This window comes from Chiloscyllium punctatum, chromosome 5 (genome assembly GCF_047496795.1).
Source record: "Chiloscyllium punctatum isolate Juve2018m chromosome 5, sChiPun1.3, whole genome shotgun sequence".
NCBI lineage: Eukaryota > Metazoa > Chordata > Chondrichthyes > Orectolobiformes > Hemiscylliidae > Chiloscyllium > Chiloscyllium punctatum.
This window is the reverse complement of record NC_092743.1, coordinates 21060835-21076949: the sequence shown is the minus strand read 5'-3', so window position 1 is coordinate 21076949 and position 16115 is coordinate 21060835. Positions and strand designations below refer to the sequence as shown.

Below are 16115 nucleotides of genomic sequence, written 5' to 3'. Positions count from 1 at the left end.
ATGTAACTTGTTTTGAAGTCTGCCTTGTCAGCAAGCCTGGTGGTTTATTGTTACAAAATGTATGGACCGTAGATGTTTCATTGGGAAGAAGGTACAAGGTCGTAATACAAAAATATGAATTAGGAATAAGCCATTTGGTCCTTGAGTTTGCTCCTCCAACCAATACTTCTAAGATGAGAGAGAGTTGGGGTCTGAAGGGTAACTAATCAGAATTTCAACTGGAGACAATGGTCATATTACTTAGGCTGCAATTCAATATGATGCTGAGAGGGGAAGGATTTCTAAGATATCCTTCAGCTTTCAGACAAGGTTTGCCTGCCAACATCTGGTGGTGAGAGTAAGAAAATACATGCAGTATGACCTTGTAGGAATATGTGTGTGAGCTCACACTCAGGTTGGAAAGACAAAATTTATGTTAGAATGAAGTTGAATGATTTGCTTAGCTTTAGTTCGATGTGCAACTTTGCCTGGAGATTTTGCCAATGAAAGACCGTTCTGGAGTTAAGTTTCCAACCTGGGAAAAGAAAAGATGGGAAGCAGACTGTTAGAGCCAAGCTTCAGTTTGGATTGCTTCTGCGTAAATTGAATGTAAACTTAGAGGACAGCAGCATGTAATTCTAATAGTTATTTTGATTGTGTTATTAATGCTATTCTGGACGTTAAAGTATTGAATTTTCAACAAAAGTAGTACTTAGTCGATAATGTGTTTAGCCTGTCACAGCAAGCATCTTAAAATATGAAATCATGTCATCAGTTCAGCTATCAACTATAAGTCTGAATTTATTTTTTTAAAATCAGTCTTTATACCGATTTTGATACAAGGGGAAGGTATTGAGAATTTTAAGTGCCAGTTGTCGCTCAGTGGCTGTACTGAAACTAATTGCTTTTATACAGCACCTTTTGATATAGTCAAACATCTCAAGGTTCTTGACAGGAGTGTCTCTGAAATAACATAGCAATCACATGGAATATTAAAACATGTGGACTTGGTTAAAGATAGGGGTTGTGGTGTCTTAAGAGGGTGAAGAGTGAGTGAGAGAGAAATAGAAAGGATTGAGGGAACTCTAAAGCATGAGGTGTAGGCAGCTGAAATCATGATTGCTAGTCGTAAAGCCAACAGAAATATTTGTGCATAAGTCTCTGTGGGATTTGAAATGGAGCCAAGGATTTCTGGCCAGCTTCCCACTTTTAACCTTAAACAGTGGGCAGCGTGGTGGCTCAGTGGTTAGCACTGCTGCCTCACAGCACCAGGGTCCCAGGTTCGATTCCAGCCTTGGGTGACTGTGTGGAGTTTGCACATTCTCCCTGTGTCTGTGTGGGTTTCCTCTGGGTGCTCCAGTTTCCTCCCGCAATCAAAAGTTGTGCAGGTCAGGTGAATTGGTCATGCTAAAATTGTCCATAGTGTTAGGTGCATTATTAAGAGGAAAATGGGTCTGGGTGGGTTACTCTTTGAAGGGTCGGTGTGGACTGGTTTGACTGAAGGGCTTGTTTCCACATAGTAGGGAATCTAATCTAATCTAAAAAAGCAAAATACTGTTAGTGCTGAAAATCTGAAACAAAAGCAGAATACTCAAGAAACATAGGTCTTGCAGCATGTGTAGAGAGAAAAACAGTGAACATTTTGAATCCAGTATGACTCTTCAGGAATTCTGAAGGAGTTACATAACATTCGAAATGTTAACTCTGTTTCTGTCTCCACAGATGTTGCCAGACCTGAGTTTCTCCAGCATTCTGTCCCATTTTGCAATCTATCAAAAGTAGATGCTTACATTTACGTTGATCTTTTATATATACTTGAAGTATTGCAGAGTTTAAGTTTGAATTGTAACATGGTAACAAGAAACTCTCATGAATAGCAGCATGATAGCTGAAAAGATAGGATTTCTGGGCTATCCCCTGCATTTTGGCCTTCAATCCATATTGCTGGGGAAAGCATCTTTTTTTAATTTTCAGTTGCTATAAAATTTCCATCCTTGTTTTCAGATCCCTCCATGACATTGTCCCCCTCCATCCCTGTAATCTGCTCTCCAACATCTGTACTTGTCTAATTCTAGCTTCTTAAACATCTCCAGTTTTAATTATTTCGCTATTGGTGGCTGTGCCTTCAGTCTACAATACCCAGTGACCAACTACAGGATCACATCGAAGGATTTCCCTTTGTTAAACTTGTAAAGTAAGAAAGCAGACTCAATCAGTATCAACTAAACATTGCATCATAGGCAGTTAATACCACAATACAGAAAAGGTAGCCCTCCTTAAACATGTAAACATGATTGAAAGCCTTACATAACAGTTATGCTTTTACATCTCATGTGTTGTAGACTGTAGGAGCTAGTCCAAATCTGCTTCCAAATTTGAATGGGCTTTCATCTCCCTTGTGAAGGTGTAACTTTAGATGTCTGTTCCCTCCATTTTCTCAGAATTATCCAATCGATTTCTGGTAGCACATTCTGACGGTTCCTTTTCAAGACCATGTGGGGATAAATTTTCCATACCCTTAACTTTCTGCAGGTCCCATCTCTTCAGTTTGGGAGGAATGAGCTTCCGTTTTTCCTGCCAAAACATCTGTTTACAAAAGCATTTGTATTTCCTACTGTGCAGAATACGTATTATTCTGTTTTACCTTGAATTAAACAGGATAGTTTAAAACATAAACAATATGTAAAAACCATGCAGTCTTAACACATCCCTAAATCTGTCCCTTTCTCTACCTCTGCTTACTCGCTTTAAAGAAGTTATTAAACTGTGCATCTACCAGACTTTTGGTGACCTGACTTAACATCCTCTTCTAAATGGGCTGATCAGCCTTTCAGAGTGAAAGTGGGCTAATACTGTTCGTGTGTAGCACTTTCTCTGCTTTTATCAGCATAATACTGAAATAAGTAGTGACCATACTTTGGTGCCCTTCTTTTCAAAGTTGATCCCTCAACAAGACCTGAGAAGCTATGTGCTGTGGATATAAACAAATCAAACCACGTCTACCTGCTGCCCATTTTCTGCCTGCTCATCCTGAAGTGATTGTTACACGTTATCCAGAAATGCAGCTTCATGCTGTAGGACAGGGCAGCATGTTGCATTGACTATAGGGCAAGGCCCAGAATCAAGTTTATGTGTTCAAACCTAAATTCAATTAGATCTCATTTCACTTTAAAAATAAATGTGAAAGCTCAAAAAACTTAGTGGTGTTTCAAATATTTTGAGGAAATTTTCCAGACTCCACAAAGTTTAATGAAAATCCAGAGCACCAAGCAAAACTGGAATCTTTGATCACTACATATGAGCCTTGGTCTAGATTTTAAAAATTCCAATGATGTGCCTCGTGGTGATCTATTATGTTAAACACACAGTATCAACTAATTAGAAATTCCTTTGGAAAGTTATTTAATCTACTTTCTCTACACTCTGTGTACTCAGGCTTTACAGTTCAAGTTAGCACAACACCAAGTTAAAATAAAATAACCCCATCTGCTCCTCACTTGCCCAATAAATTTGTGCTCTTGTTTCCCAACACACCAGCAAGTAGCAGCTAGCTGAATTTTGTTTGTATGGACTGGAGCAGTTCCAGAAGACTGACCATTGCCTCCTTGAGGGCAAGTAGAAACTGGAAATGAGTTCTCGCCCATTCAGCGAACTGACATGCCTTAAGTAAATAAACAAAAGAAAATGCCCATTGCACTATCCTTTTAATCCTATTAAATACATTTTTATAAGTAGCTTAGCATGATTAATATGACTGATATATTGCATTAATCATTTGCCTGAATAAGTGAAAGTTTGTTAATCAAGTTTTGATACAAAATACAATGAATTAAGTGCAAAGTTGGACTCCCTTCAATTCCAATTGTGACTAATCTACTGAAAATTATTAATCATAATTTGTTTTTATTATAACCTCAGTACTTGCTACTTAAAATAATAACAGCAGTAATCAATTTTAATATGGGTTCTGGTTATGTTCCTAATGAATAGGTATTTTTGCTCCTAGATTTGTTGCAGTTTTTATTGTCTTGTTCATCCATGTTCAGCATTTGATTTTTTTTCTTTTACTTAGGTGGAGCTAGAGGTAACTCTGCCAGGGGAAGGAAAGGACAGAATCTTTAAGGTGGTGATAAAGTGGGTGGCATGTGTCAGTCTCCAAGCCCTGCATGATGCACTTTCAGGTCGTCTCCCAGCTATTCCTTTTGAATCTATTCAAGCACTAGATGTAGTGATGAGACATCTGCCCTCCATGAGGTGAGAAGAGCCATCTAGTGACTAAATGTGGCATTTAGTAGATAAACTTTGCATGTGACTTTTTGGATGTGTAGTAAAAGGAAACCAGTATCTCTGTTACAAAATCACGAATGATGTATCTTACTGGTGCATCATTCCACAAACGAATCTCTTTCTTAATGTTCTATTACCAACTTTAACAAGTAATTATGGTTCTTTCAAGGATTACTGACTAAAGAAAATTAGTTTCACTTGTTCACCACTGCCTGGGAATTTCACGAATTCTGTTATATAGCATTTAACCATATGTTTGCAGTCACTCAATTTAGACCTCATATGGAAATTAGATATTCCATCTGCCATTGACTTCAGCTTTGAGAATCTGGATTGTCTCTGGGTTCTCATCTTTCTTGAATATCTATTCCAGCAATTGATCCCATTCGACATAAAGTAATACTTCCTGATATCTGTCCCAGATTTTCAACAACACCAGTTTTCCTTCTTTTAAAAATACCAGGGGGTTCCATGTTTTGGGTTGTTTTTCTGCTATTCTGAGGTTCTCGATGATGCATGCCTCTTTGCCAACTTGATCAACTCATTCCTTATCATCCTTTGCTCTTGCAGCAAGGATCAACCTTGTGATACACTCTACATTTCTTGTAGGATGTGTGTAAGCCTCCCATTGTGTTTGTGACTAATTATACTTCAGGTGTGGTGTGACCATGACATGATGCAGTCAGTGGATTTTATGATTGTAGCCACCCCACACTGGTGAGTGACAGGTCAATTAGTGCCAGTAGCTTTCCTTCAAATAGAGATAATTGATCAAGGTCAACGAATAATTGTCCTGAAAAGGGTGGTATTTAGTGCATATGGCATACTCTTGGTCTTTGCTATCTCCCACAGTAGCTATTGATATATTCAGAATTATTCTAACCTTCCTTGACCCAGCTAGTTGCCCTTGATTACTCACTGACTAGTTCCTGAAGGAATGCATCAGAACTTGGCAAAGGCCTTCTAGACGTTTGTCACTTCTGAAAATCAGCTTTAAGGACAGGTTGGCTATGCACAGCTTACTTTGAGACCATATTTCTAAATACTAATTCCTGATGAAACTACCTTCAGGCATATCTTGGCATTCATATACTAAAATGATTGATTATTCTTAACTTTAACATGCTGTATCTTGCATTTGTCCTTAGTCCGAGCCCAAGTTCCTTTGTAGGAACTTGGCTGCGTCCTGCACCCCCAAGCCATTCTACCTTGGCATCTTCTGCAAATTAAATTTCCTTGAATTGTTATTGTGGTTAACATTTATGTATCCCTGGTTAATTCTCACTCCTACTTCTTCCTTCATTATTTTCACTAGTTACCCACTTCATTAAGTTATTATTTGTTAAACTCTGACATTTGGATAACCCAAAAAGTTAAATATTTTGAGTATACTTGTCATTGTATGTGTTTGTAGCTATGGTACATGTGTCGAGGAAGAAACGTAGGACCCATAAGTAAGTTTGTCAGGGAAGGGTATCCAGTACTCAATGCTGTTGGTCATAGTGTAGCTCAATGAGGTGAGTGAACCTGTTGGATCAGTCCTGCTGTTGTTTTTTAGGGTCTGCATCACTTGTTTCCTGCTCAGCTTTCCTTAACTTCCTGTTTGTCCGCAGTCAGTTCCAATCTTCAGTCGTTGCTGGTGTTTAGATTTATAGTGTACATTGAAGCTAAAGGTGGAGGTGGTGAACGGAGAGTGTATGCTCAGAAGTTTCACAAAACAGCTCCTCAGAAGTCGTAGTTTGTTTTTAATACCCTGACATATTTTCTGTTTATTATATTACAGCACACCAGTGAACTTGGGAAGTAGAAACTAGAGTTGTAGGGACACAGGGATCAGATACTTATTACTATGTGAACTTACACGAGTAGAAGTGAGCCTTTCAGCTGCATGAGTCTACACCATCATTCAATTAGGTCACATATGATTATCTACCTCAACTTTTACCATATCTATTGAAGACATTAGTATCCAGGCATCTATCAATTTCTATTGTAAACATACTCAAAGATTAAGTTTTCACAGTTTTCTAGGATAGAGATTTCCAAAATGTTATTATCCTGAGTAAAGAAATTCCTCCTTATCTCAGTTTTAAATGACCTTTCCCTTATCCCTTAGTTATGGACTTAACAGCTATGGGAAACATCTAATCTCAATCCTTCACCTTTGTGAATACCTTTGTTAAGCATTTCATCTCTTTCCTCAAGTTCCACACATAAATTCCCTTTTTTCTTCCTTGAGTGGACCTACCCTTTCCCTAGCTACCCTCTTGTTCCTTATATCCATATAAGATGCCTTGGGATTTTCATTCATCTTGTTTGCTAAGGATAGCCCCTTTTAGCCTTCCTAAGTCTTTGTTTAAGTTTAATGGCTAGTACATCGGGGATCTAGCTTTGTAATCTTGAGACATTTTATGTTTACCTGTAACGTCTCATGCACCCACTGATTAACATTACTTAGCAAATCGCTGTCAATGGAAGATGCTGCACTTACCCCCAGTAATTCATTTAGCTGCCAGCCTTGATTTTGGTGTTCCAGTCCTGGACTGGAATTTGAACTCAGACTCTGCTGGTTCTGAGATAGAAAATGCTACCAGCTGAACCTAAGAAGGAAATTAGATTAGATTAGGTTATTTACAGTGTGGAAACAGGCCCTTCGGCCCAACAAGTCCACACCGACCTGCCGAAGCGCAACCCGCCCAGACCCATTCCCCTACATTTACCCCTTCACCTAACACTATGGGCAATTTAGCATGGCCAATTCACCTAACCTGCGCATTTTTGGACTGTGGGAGGAAACCGGAGCACCTGGAGGAAACCCACGCATACACGGGGAGAATGTGCAAACTCCACACAGTCAGTCGCCTGAGGTGGGAATTGAACCCTGGTCTCTGACGCTGTGAGGCAGCAGTGCTGATCACTGTGCCACCCAATGTTCTGGATCGCTTTTTTTTTTGCTTGGTGTGCAGGGATGATTGAAACTCCATGGTTGCTAGCCCACTGCCTTCCTGCTTACCCCAAAACTGTGTGCATAATAGTGGTGGGTAAGGCATTCAGCAAGTTTGTAAACTCTGCTTCTGCCAGAACCACTTGCCCTAAAATCATACCTCCCCTCTAGCTTTCAAAATCTGAAACCCTGCCTCTCCTAATGCTTATGACCTCTCCCTGTGTCTTGCATTTTAATTCTTAGATCTGATCGTAATTCCAACAATGCCCACTACTGAGTTGTGATATTATTAGAGCTACTTGTTGATTGGCTAACAGCTGTTGGGTGGAACACCATTACTGCGGGATAGATGCCTACATTTTGCCTTGTAAAGGTTGCCTCCACATATTAATGCTGCAGGCAACTATTTTTAAAGTCAATTGACTTGGCTCATGACTGACTTTCCTGTGAGGGTTTGGAAATGGGTGGGTGGGCAGTGAGGGGAAAATTCAGCGCCTTGGCAATTGGGCTCCCGTTGCCAGGCAGAGAAATGAAAACGTTGTTCCTGCTTTTCAGTTAGTTGTCGTAGTGGGAATTTTAATGTCATGGCAATCAATTAATTAGTGATTGTACTCTTTAAGTAAAGTACATTCTGTTTTCTTTGCAGGTACACTCCTGTAGGCCGTTCATTTTTTACACCATCTGAGGGGTGCTCTAATCCCTTGGGAGGGGGCAGGGAAGTGTGGTTTGGATTTCATCAGTCAGTCAGACCTTCATTGTGGAAAATGATGCTTAATATTGATGGTAGGTTTCAGAGTTTAATGTATTGAACTAATTTATTCTTGTTTTTCAGATAGAATTCTTACTGCTTTCATTTGATCTAATTTTGAGGTGCTTGTGTTATGTGTTTGGTTATTTAATTACATCGATTAATGAGTTTAGTGCTACATGTTTGAGAATTCTAGTAAATGTAACCATGGGGCTACATTGACTAGCGTTCACCAGTTTAATTTTGGTAATGGGCAGAATCAACAGCCATGTGTTTGTATTGCGCATTGGACAAACTCTTGGTTTTTCCAAAGTACTTTACAGTCAATCAAGTATTTTTTCAAGTGTAGTGACTCTTGCAAAATTGGGGCACACAGTATCCAATTTATACAGAGGGAATTACCTCAAACAAATACTTTGGTTGGTGAGGCAGTCTTTTTTATTATAGCAGTTTTAATTGAGGGAAATAATGGCCCAAGATGTCGAATGCTTTTTTTTTTCAAATTCAGTTTTATTTTAGATATAAATGTTCACTTGAGACTTGATTCAAAATAGTATTGAAATTTACACACAATGCAAATTCGTTGAAGCTTAAGTTCTAAACAGTTATGCACAGTGATTTCTGCATTTGATGGATGTTGACCTGTGTGAATGTGCTAGAGTGACTAATGTCAATTTTATAGTTCCATATCTGAGTTAATGTGTGTGTGTATATATATTTATATATAAAATCTTGTGGACCTTCTGTCTTTAACAGTTTGTACTGTGACTTTGACAAAGAGGTAATTAATACTCACTCAGAAACCAAACTAAAAGTCGAGTATGCACTGGCATGAATGAGTTATGTTAAAAAAAATTATGACAACATAAAATGATGATTGGTATGGTATATTTAGGTATTCAAGCTATGGTTAAACTTCTGATCTAATTTTGATGACAAACTAAAATTTCATCCATTTTAACCCAAACTTAGGAGCAGCTGGAATCAGGTAAAGCTTTTGCATTAGCTTCATGATTTCATAATTATAACCCTGTTTATGGTAAAGAATGGTTAATTATACAAAGCATTTTGAAGGTCAGGATGGTATCCTTTCAAAACTGTATACCCCAGCATCCTTTCAAAATTAGTGTCAAAATTACACCGTTCTGTCAGCGTGTTTGTAAATGATCTTTGCAAGATTAGCGTAATTTGAGCAAATCTGTCAAGAAAATGCACCTGTTTACTTGATACACCTCTTTCCTGACATTTTCCAAATAACTAGATAATTTATGGTGCATGATAGCATCCAAATCATTTCCATTATATCTGATGGATACCTCTTCAACTCATTATACATGTTTTATATTTTCCCTTTCAGTAAGTCATACCATTGTATTGCCCATATGGGAATAAACCTTAATTTTGTTTTCATTTCTACTCTCCTTTATTGAGGCACAACAGAAGACCTAAAAAGTTCCGGTGTGAAATATGGTTTCTTTCGTACACAGCTGTTGTCTGATCTTAGTTTTTCCAAGCATTATCTAGTTTCATTTCAGATTTCTAGTATCTGCAGCATTTTATTATTTTGTACTTACATGATGTGTCACTTTGGCGATCGGTTAGCTCAGTTGATCAGGTGGCTGGTTAGTGATGCAGAGTGGTGCAAAAGCACGAGTTGATTCCTGCACCAATTAAGGTTATCATGAAGGACTGTCCTCACTATCTCCAGTCAACTGAGGTGAGTTGACCTTCCGGTTAAATCACCATCAGTCACACCTCTAGAGAGCAGCTCTGTGTTCCTCTGGGACTATAGCAACGTTACCTTTTCACTTCACATCACTTGCAGCAGCCATCCACCAACTCAATTCCTTAAGATTAAGTAACAGACCTTAAGTATTGAATACATCTGAAGTGAACCTTAGTTGAAAGAAATGTGAAAACCATTTCATGTTTAGATGCTGAGCTTTCATCAAATAGATGTAGCACATCTATTGTTAACCACGTGAATATTACTTGTGTGAAGTGATCCTTTTACAATGGGTACAGGTTTAGCAATCCAATCAGTTGACAAACTGCTTCTGCCAAAACTAAGCATGACGACAAAATACCCAGGCATGATTAGCGATTTATCCACATGGTTTCTTTAGCTTGATATTTCTGCTTTTATGACTTAGTATGCTGACTGCCGTGTGCCTTCCAGTTTTTCACTTGCTCTTTCTAGCTATAGATTGTAATTGCCCAAACTGTTGTTCTAACCCATGTTTAAACTCATGAAATAACAGCACAAATTAGAATACTTAAATATCTGACTATATCTGAATGTGTTGCTGACTTGGCCAACATTTATTGCCCATCTGTCATTGCCCTTGAGAAGAAATTGATTTCTGGCTACCCTCTAGAATCTCCTTTAGACCTCCTGATTTTTTTATAGTGAAATAAGGCTGCTGCTTCATACATTGGTAGATCAGAAGTTTAACCATGGCTTGAGTACCCAAATATATCATACCAACTGCACACACAAAATCATCATTTTATGTTGTCATAATTTTTTTTAACATAACTCATGCATGTCAGTGCATACTGGACTTTTAGTTTGGTTTCTGAGCGAGTATTAATTACCTCTTTCCTTGTCAAAGTCACAGTACAAACTGTTAAAGACAGAAGGTCCACAAGGTTTATATATATACACACACACACACACACACACACATTAACTCAGATATGGAACGATAAAATTGCCTGTAGGTTTGCTTTTTACAGGTTAGGATTATAGTATCTATCAGGGCAGAGAAGATGGAGCTTTATTCTGCTTGCAACTGCTACAGTTGACCTGTACTTTGAGTTCCAAAGAAGAGTCATAGAGATGTACAGCACAGAAACAGACCCTTTGGTCCAACTCGTCCATGCTGACCAGATATACAAACCTAATCTAGTCCCATTTACCATTGGCCCATATCCTTCTAAACCCTTCCTATTCATATGCACATCCAAATGCCTTTTAAATGTAGTAATTGTACCAGTCTCCTCCACTTCCATTGGCAGCTCATTCCATACATGCACCACCCTCTGCGTGAAAAAGTTACCCCTTAGATCCCTCTTATATCTTTCCTTTCTCACCATGAATCTATGCCTTCTAGTTCTGGACTCACCCAACCCAGGGAAGAGACCGTGTCTGTTTATCCTATCCATGCCTCATGATTTTTAAAAACCTCTATAAGGTCACCCCGCAGCTTCCAATGCTCCAGGGAAAACAGCCCCAGTCTATTCAGCCTCTCCCTATAGCTCAAACCCTCCAACACTGGTAACATTCTTGTAAATCTTTTCTGAACCCTTTCAAGTTTCACAACAGGAAGGAGACCAGAATTGCACACAATATTCCAAAAATGGCTTAACCAATGTCCTGTACAGCTGTAACGTGACCTCCCAACTCCTGTACTCAATACTCTGACCAATAAAGGAAAGCATACCAAACACCTTCACTATCCTATCTACCTGCAACTCTACTTATAAGGAACTATAAACCTGTAATCCTAGGTCTCTGTTCAGCAACACTCCCTAGGTTTTTACCATTAAGTGTATAAGTCCTGCTCTGATTTGCTTTTCCAAAATGCAGTACCTCGCATCTGCCACTCCTCAGCCCATTGGCCCATCTGATCAAGATTCCTTTGTAGTCTGAGGTAATCTCCTTCACTGTCCACTAGACCTCCAATTTTGTTGTCATCTTCAAACTTACTAACTGTACCTCCTATGTTCACATCCAAATCATTTACATTAATTGACGAAAAGTAATGGACCCAGCACCGATCCTTGTGGCACATCACTGGTTGCAGGCCTCCAGTCTGAAAAACAACCCTCTACCACCACCTGTCTTCTACCTTCAAGCCAGTTCTGTATCCAAATGGCTAGTTCTTCCTGTATTCCATGAGATCTGACCTTGCGAACCAGTCTCCCATGGGGAACCTTGTCGAATGCCTTACTGAAGTCCATACAGATCACGTCTATCACTCTGCCCTCATCAATTCATGCTGTTACTTCTTCAGAAAACTCAATCAAGTTCGTTAGAAATGAAGTCCCATACTTAAAGCCATATTGACTATCTCTAACCAGTCCTTGCCTTTCCAAATACATGTAAATCCTGTCCCTCATAATTCCCTCCAACAACTTGCCCACCACTGATGTCAGGCTCACCAGTCTATAGTTCCCTGGCTTTTCCTTACCATCTTTCTTAAATAGTGGCACCACGTTAGCCACCCTCCAGCCTTCTGGCACCTCACCTGTGACTATCGATGATGCAGATATCTTAGCAAGGGGTCCAGCAATCACAGCTATCTCATATCTCCTGTTTTCTCTTCTGATTTTCCCTCTTTAGTATACTCCTACTGTTTTTATACTCTTCTAAGGATTCACTTGATCTCTCCTGTCTATACTTGTCACATGCTTCCTCCTTTTTTAACGAAAGCCTCAATTTCGCTAGTCATCCAGCATCCCCAACACCTACCAGCCTCTTCTTTCATGTTGACAGGAATATACTGTCTCTGGACTCTCGTTATCTCATTTTTGAAGGCTTCCCATTTTCCAGACATCCCTTTACCTGCAAACATCTGCCCCTAGTTAGCTTTTGAAAGATCTTGCCTAATACTGTCAAAATTAGCCTTCCTCCAATATAGAATTTTAACTTTTAGATCCAATCTATCCTTTTCCATCACTATTTTAAAGCTAATAGAATTATGGTTGCTAGCCCCAAAGTGCTCCCCCACTGATACCTCAGTCACCTGCCCTGCCTTATTTCCCAAGAGTACATCGAGTTTTGCACCTTTTCTAGTAGGTAAATCCTCATACTGAATCAGAAAATTTTCTTGTACACTGTTAACAAATTCTTCTCCATCTAAATCCTGAACACTATGGTAGTCCCAGTCTATGTTTGGAAAGTTAAAATCCCCTACCATTACCACCCTATTATTCTAACTGAAATCTCCTTACAAATTGGTTTCTCAATTTCCTGCCGACTATTAGGGGGTACATAATACAAACCCAATAAAGTGATTTCTATTGGACTTGAAGCAATATGACTCTATGTTGCTAGATCTGCTGAGTTTATCCAGAGCTTTGTTTTTATTCAAAATCTCCAGCATCTGCAGAATTTTCTTTGCTGCAATTGGTCCTTGGGTGTCACAGCATGGAAATATTACATTTGTTCTTCATATATGGCAGTGACATATTTTGAGAACAGATATTTGCTTCAGAGGAAAAGAGAGCGAGTGAGAGTTTTATATTTTTTTCCTTCGGTTTTCAGTATCTGCCACAGCGTTTTATAAAGCCCAACCAGTGATTGAATTCATGTGTGAAGTTTTGGATTTTAAAAATATTGAAGAGCAGCAGAAACCATTAACTGACTCCCAGAGAGTGAAGTTCACCAAGGAGATCAAAGGTGAGTATAGGAACTAAATGCAACTGCATTTTATATTTAATATGCTAGTGTGTAATATATATTTAGGGTTTTGTTTCTTATAGTAGACTAAGCAGTTCTCAATATTATTTGAGAGCTTATGGTATCAAAAGACGTTTGGGATGTGGTAATCCAATGGTACTGGATGTGTAGCCCAGTGGTTGAAAACTGTCGAGAGTTTTGCAGTGGAATGCAATAAATTTAGTAATTTATGAACTGACAGCAAAAACATGATGTTATCAGATTGTTGCTATGTATCACTTGCTGTGGTGATGCTCTTCAGAAAAAGAAACTGGCAAGTTAGGTTTACACATGACTGAAGTCTAACACTGACTTAGGGATGCACAACAAATGCAACCTTGCTAGCGCCACCCAAATTCTAAGACTGGATATTATAAGAAAGAACACATGGGTTTCACTTCTACTGGAAAGTTTTTCATGTTATAAACGGATTGGGTGACTAGGAGTGATTAGATTAGAATCCCTACAGTGCGGAAACAGGCCCTTCTGGCCCAACAAGACCGCACCAACCCTCCGAAGAGTAACCCACCCAGACCCATTTCCCTGCTCCCTAAATAATGCACCTATCATTATGGGCAATTTAGCATGACCAATTCACCTGACCTGCACATCTTGGGACTGTGGGAGGAAACCGGAGCACCCGGAGAAAACCCATGCGGACATGGGGAGAATGTGCAAACTCCACGCAGACAGTCAGCCGAGGCTGGAATCCAGCCCGGGTCCCTGGCGCTGCGAGGCAGCAGTGCTAACCACTGAGCCACCGCGCCGCCCCTGCATAGGACTATGGATTCATCAAGATGGGTTCATAAGCTATTTTGAAATTATATTGCAAAGGTTACTTTTGGAAATGGAATCATTGTGTTACAGCTTAGAGGAGACCATTTAACCCATGCTATCTGTTGGGTAGTTAAGTAAAATTGTCTAACAACTCTGTTCTTTCCTTATAATACTGAAAATCTTTTCCCCTTTCAGGTAATTATCCTGCCTGTCTTTGAAAGTTACTATCAAGTCTGCTTCCCCAACAGTTTTGCCACTTTGTAAATCATTATGACATACTGTGTTTGTGAATGGTTGTCAAGTGAACTGCTCTGTCCTGCGTGGTTGAGCTTCTTAAGTATTGTTGAAGTTGCACTCATCTAGGCACATGGAGAGTATTCCTTCACGTTCCTGACCAGTGCCTTATAGTTGATGGACTGGGCATTGGGGACATGGAGGAGGAAGTTGAGTTATTTTCTGCAGAGAGTTCCAAGCCTCTATTTATATGGCTGGCCCAGTTCAGTTTCTGGTCAGTGGTAACCCCAGAATGTTATTGGAAGAGTCAACAATGATTGAATGATTCCAGTTGCAGATATTTTGGTGCATAGAGTGGATGTGGAGACAATGCTTCGTGGATGCGGATCCTTAGCTGTCTTCCTGTTTGTCCTATGTAGTGTTTTGTGCAGTCTTTGCATGGGATTTTGTACACTACATTGGTTTTGCTCATGCTGGGTATCAGGTCCTTCATCATGGTGAGTTTCCTTGTTATCAGGGGTACGATACTTTGTCTCACTGTTTGTTGTGTCTCTTCTGTCAGTCCATTGTTTCTGAGTGTGCATTCTAGTGCTGCTAGGAAGTCTGCTGTCTTGGCGCCCCTGTGGTTGTAGTTGAGTCCCTTGGCCAGTATCGTTCTTTCTGTGTCTGTGAGCTGTCTGTGGGAGAGGTTTCTAACCCAGAAGTGTGTTGTGATGTCCTCTATGTTGTGTGTTAGTTTGGCCATTTTTTCTTTTAGTGCCTTTTTTTTTGCAGTGTGTGGTCCTGTTCTATACTATGGTGATGGCCTGTTCTATGGTCCGGGCCAAGACAAAGGACCCGATACCCAGCATGAGCAAAACCAATGTAGTGTACAAAATCCCATGCAAGGACTGCACAAAACACGACATAGGACAAACAGGAAGACAGCTAACGATCCACATCCATGAACACCAACTAGCCACGAAACGACACGACCAGCTATCCTTAGTAGCTACACACTCAGATGACAAGCAACACGAGTTCGACTGGGACAACACTACTATTGTAGGACAAGGCAAACAGAGAACAGCCAGGGAATTCCTAGAGGCATGGCACTCATCCACAGATTCAATCAATAAGCACGTCGACCTGGACCCAATATACCGGCCACTGCAGCAGACAGCTGGAACTGACAACCGGAAGCGGCAGAGACAAATCACTATAAATGCCGGAGGAAACATGACAGAAGCGCTTCACAGGAGGCTCCCAAGCACTGAGGATGTCACCTAGACAGGGGACGAATTGTCTGCAACACAAATTCCCAGCTCGGCAAACAGAACCACAACAACGAGCACCCGAGCTACAAATCTTCTCCCAAACTTTGTCTAATTTTGGGTTGTTAAATCTGTGCAAAATATGTTCATCTAGAACTGTTCAAAAAAGAATTGGTATTATGAACAAGTGCTTGAGTACAAAAGCAGTGAGTCTTAACAAAAGTGTTCTGAGCAGTTCTGTGCAAAACCTCAATTATATTGAGGCTTGAAGGACATTGAAAAAGGAATTTACTCCAATGATTGTAGTGTTGAGGGACTTTTGCGATGTCAAGAGACTGGAGAAGCTAGAATTGTTCTCTTTGAAGCAGAGATGTTTAAGGGTCGTTTTAGTAGTGTTCAAAGTCAAGTGGTTTTGATTAAGCAGTTCAACAAAATGTTTTCCAGTTG

At 39.8% G+C, this 16115-nt stretch overlaps 1 protein-coding gene across 1 annotated transcript in view; it reads left to right on the top strand.

Moving 5' to 3' along the window:
• ago2 (argonaute RISC catalytic component 2) overlaps positions 1-16115 on the top strand; it is an 89460-nt gene that overhangs the window by 35488 nt on the left and 37857 nt on the right. The window contains exons 4-6 of the mRNA XM_072569896.1: positions 4052-4233; positions 7857-7993; positions 13231-13365. Coding sequence (XP_072425997.1) covers positions 4052-4233; positions 7857-7993; positions 13231-13365 — 454 coding nt within the window. The remainder of the gene's footprint in view (positions 1-4051; positions 4234-7856; positions 7994-13230; positions 13366-16115) is intronic.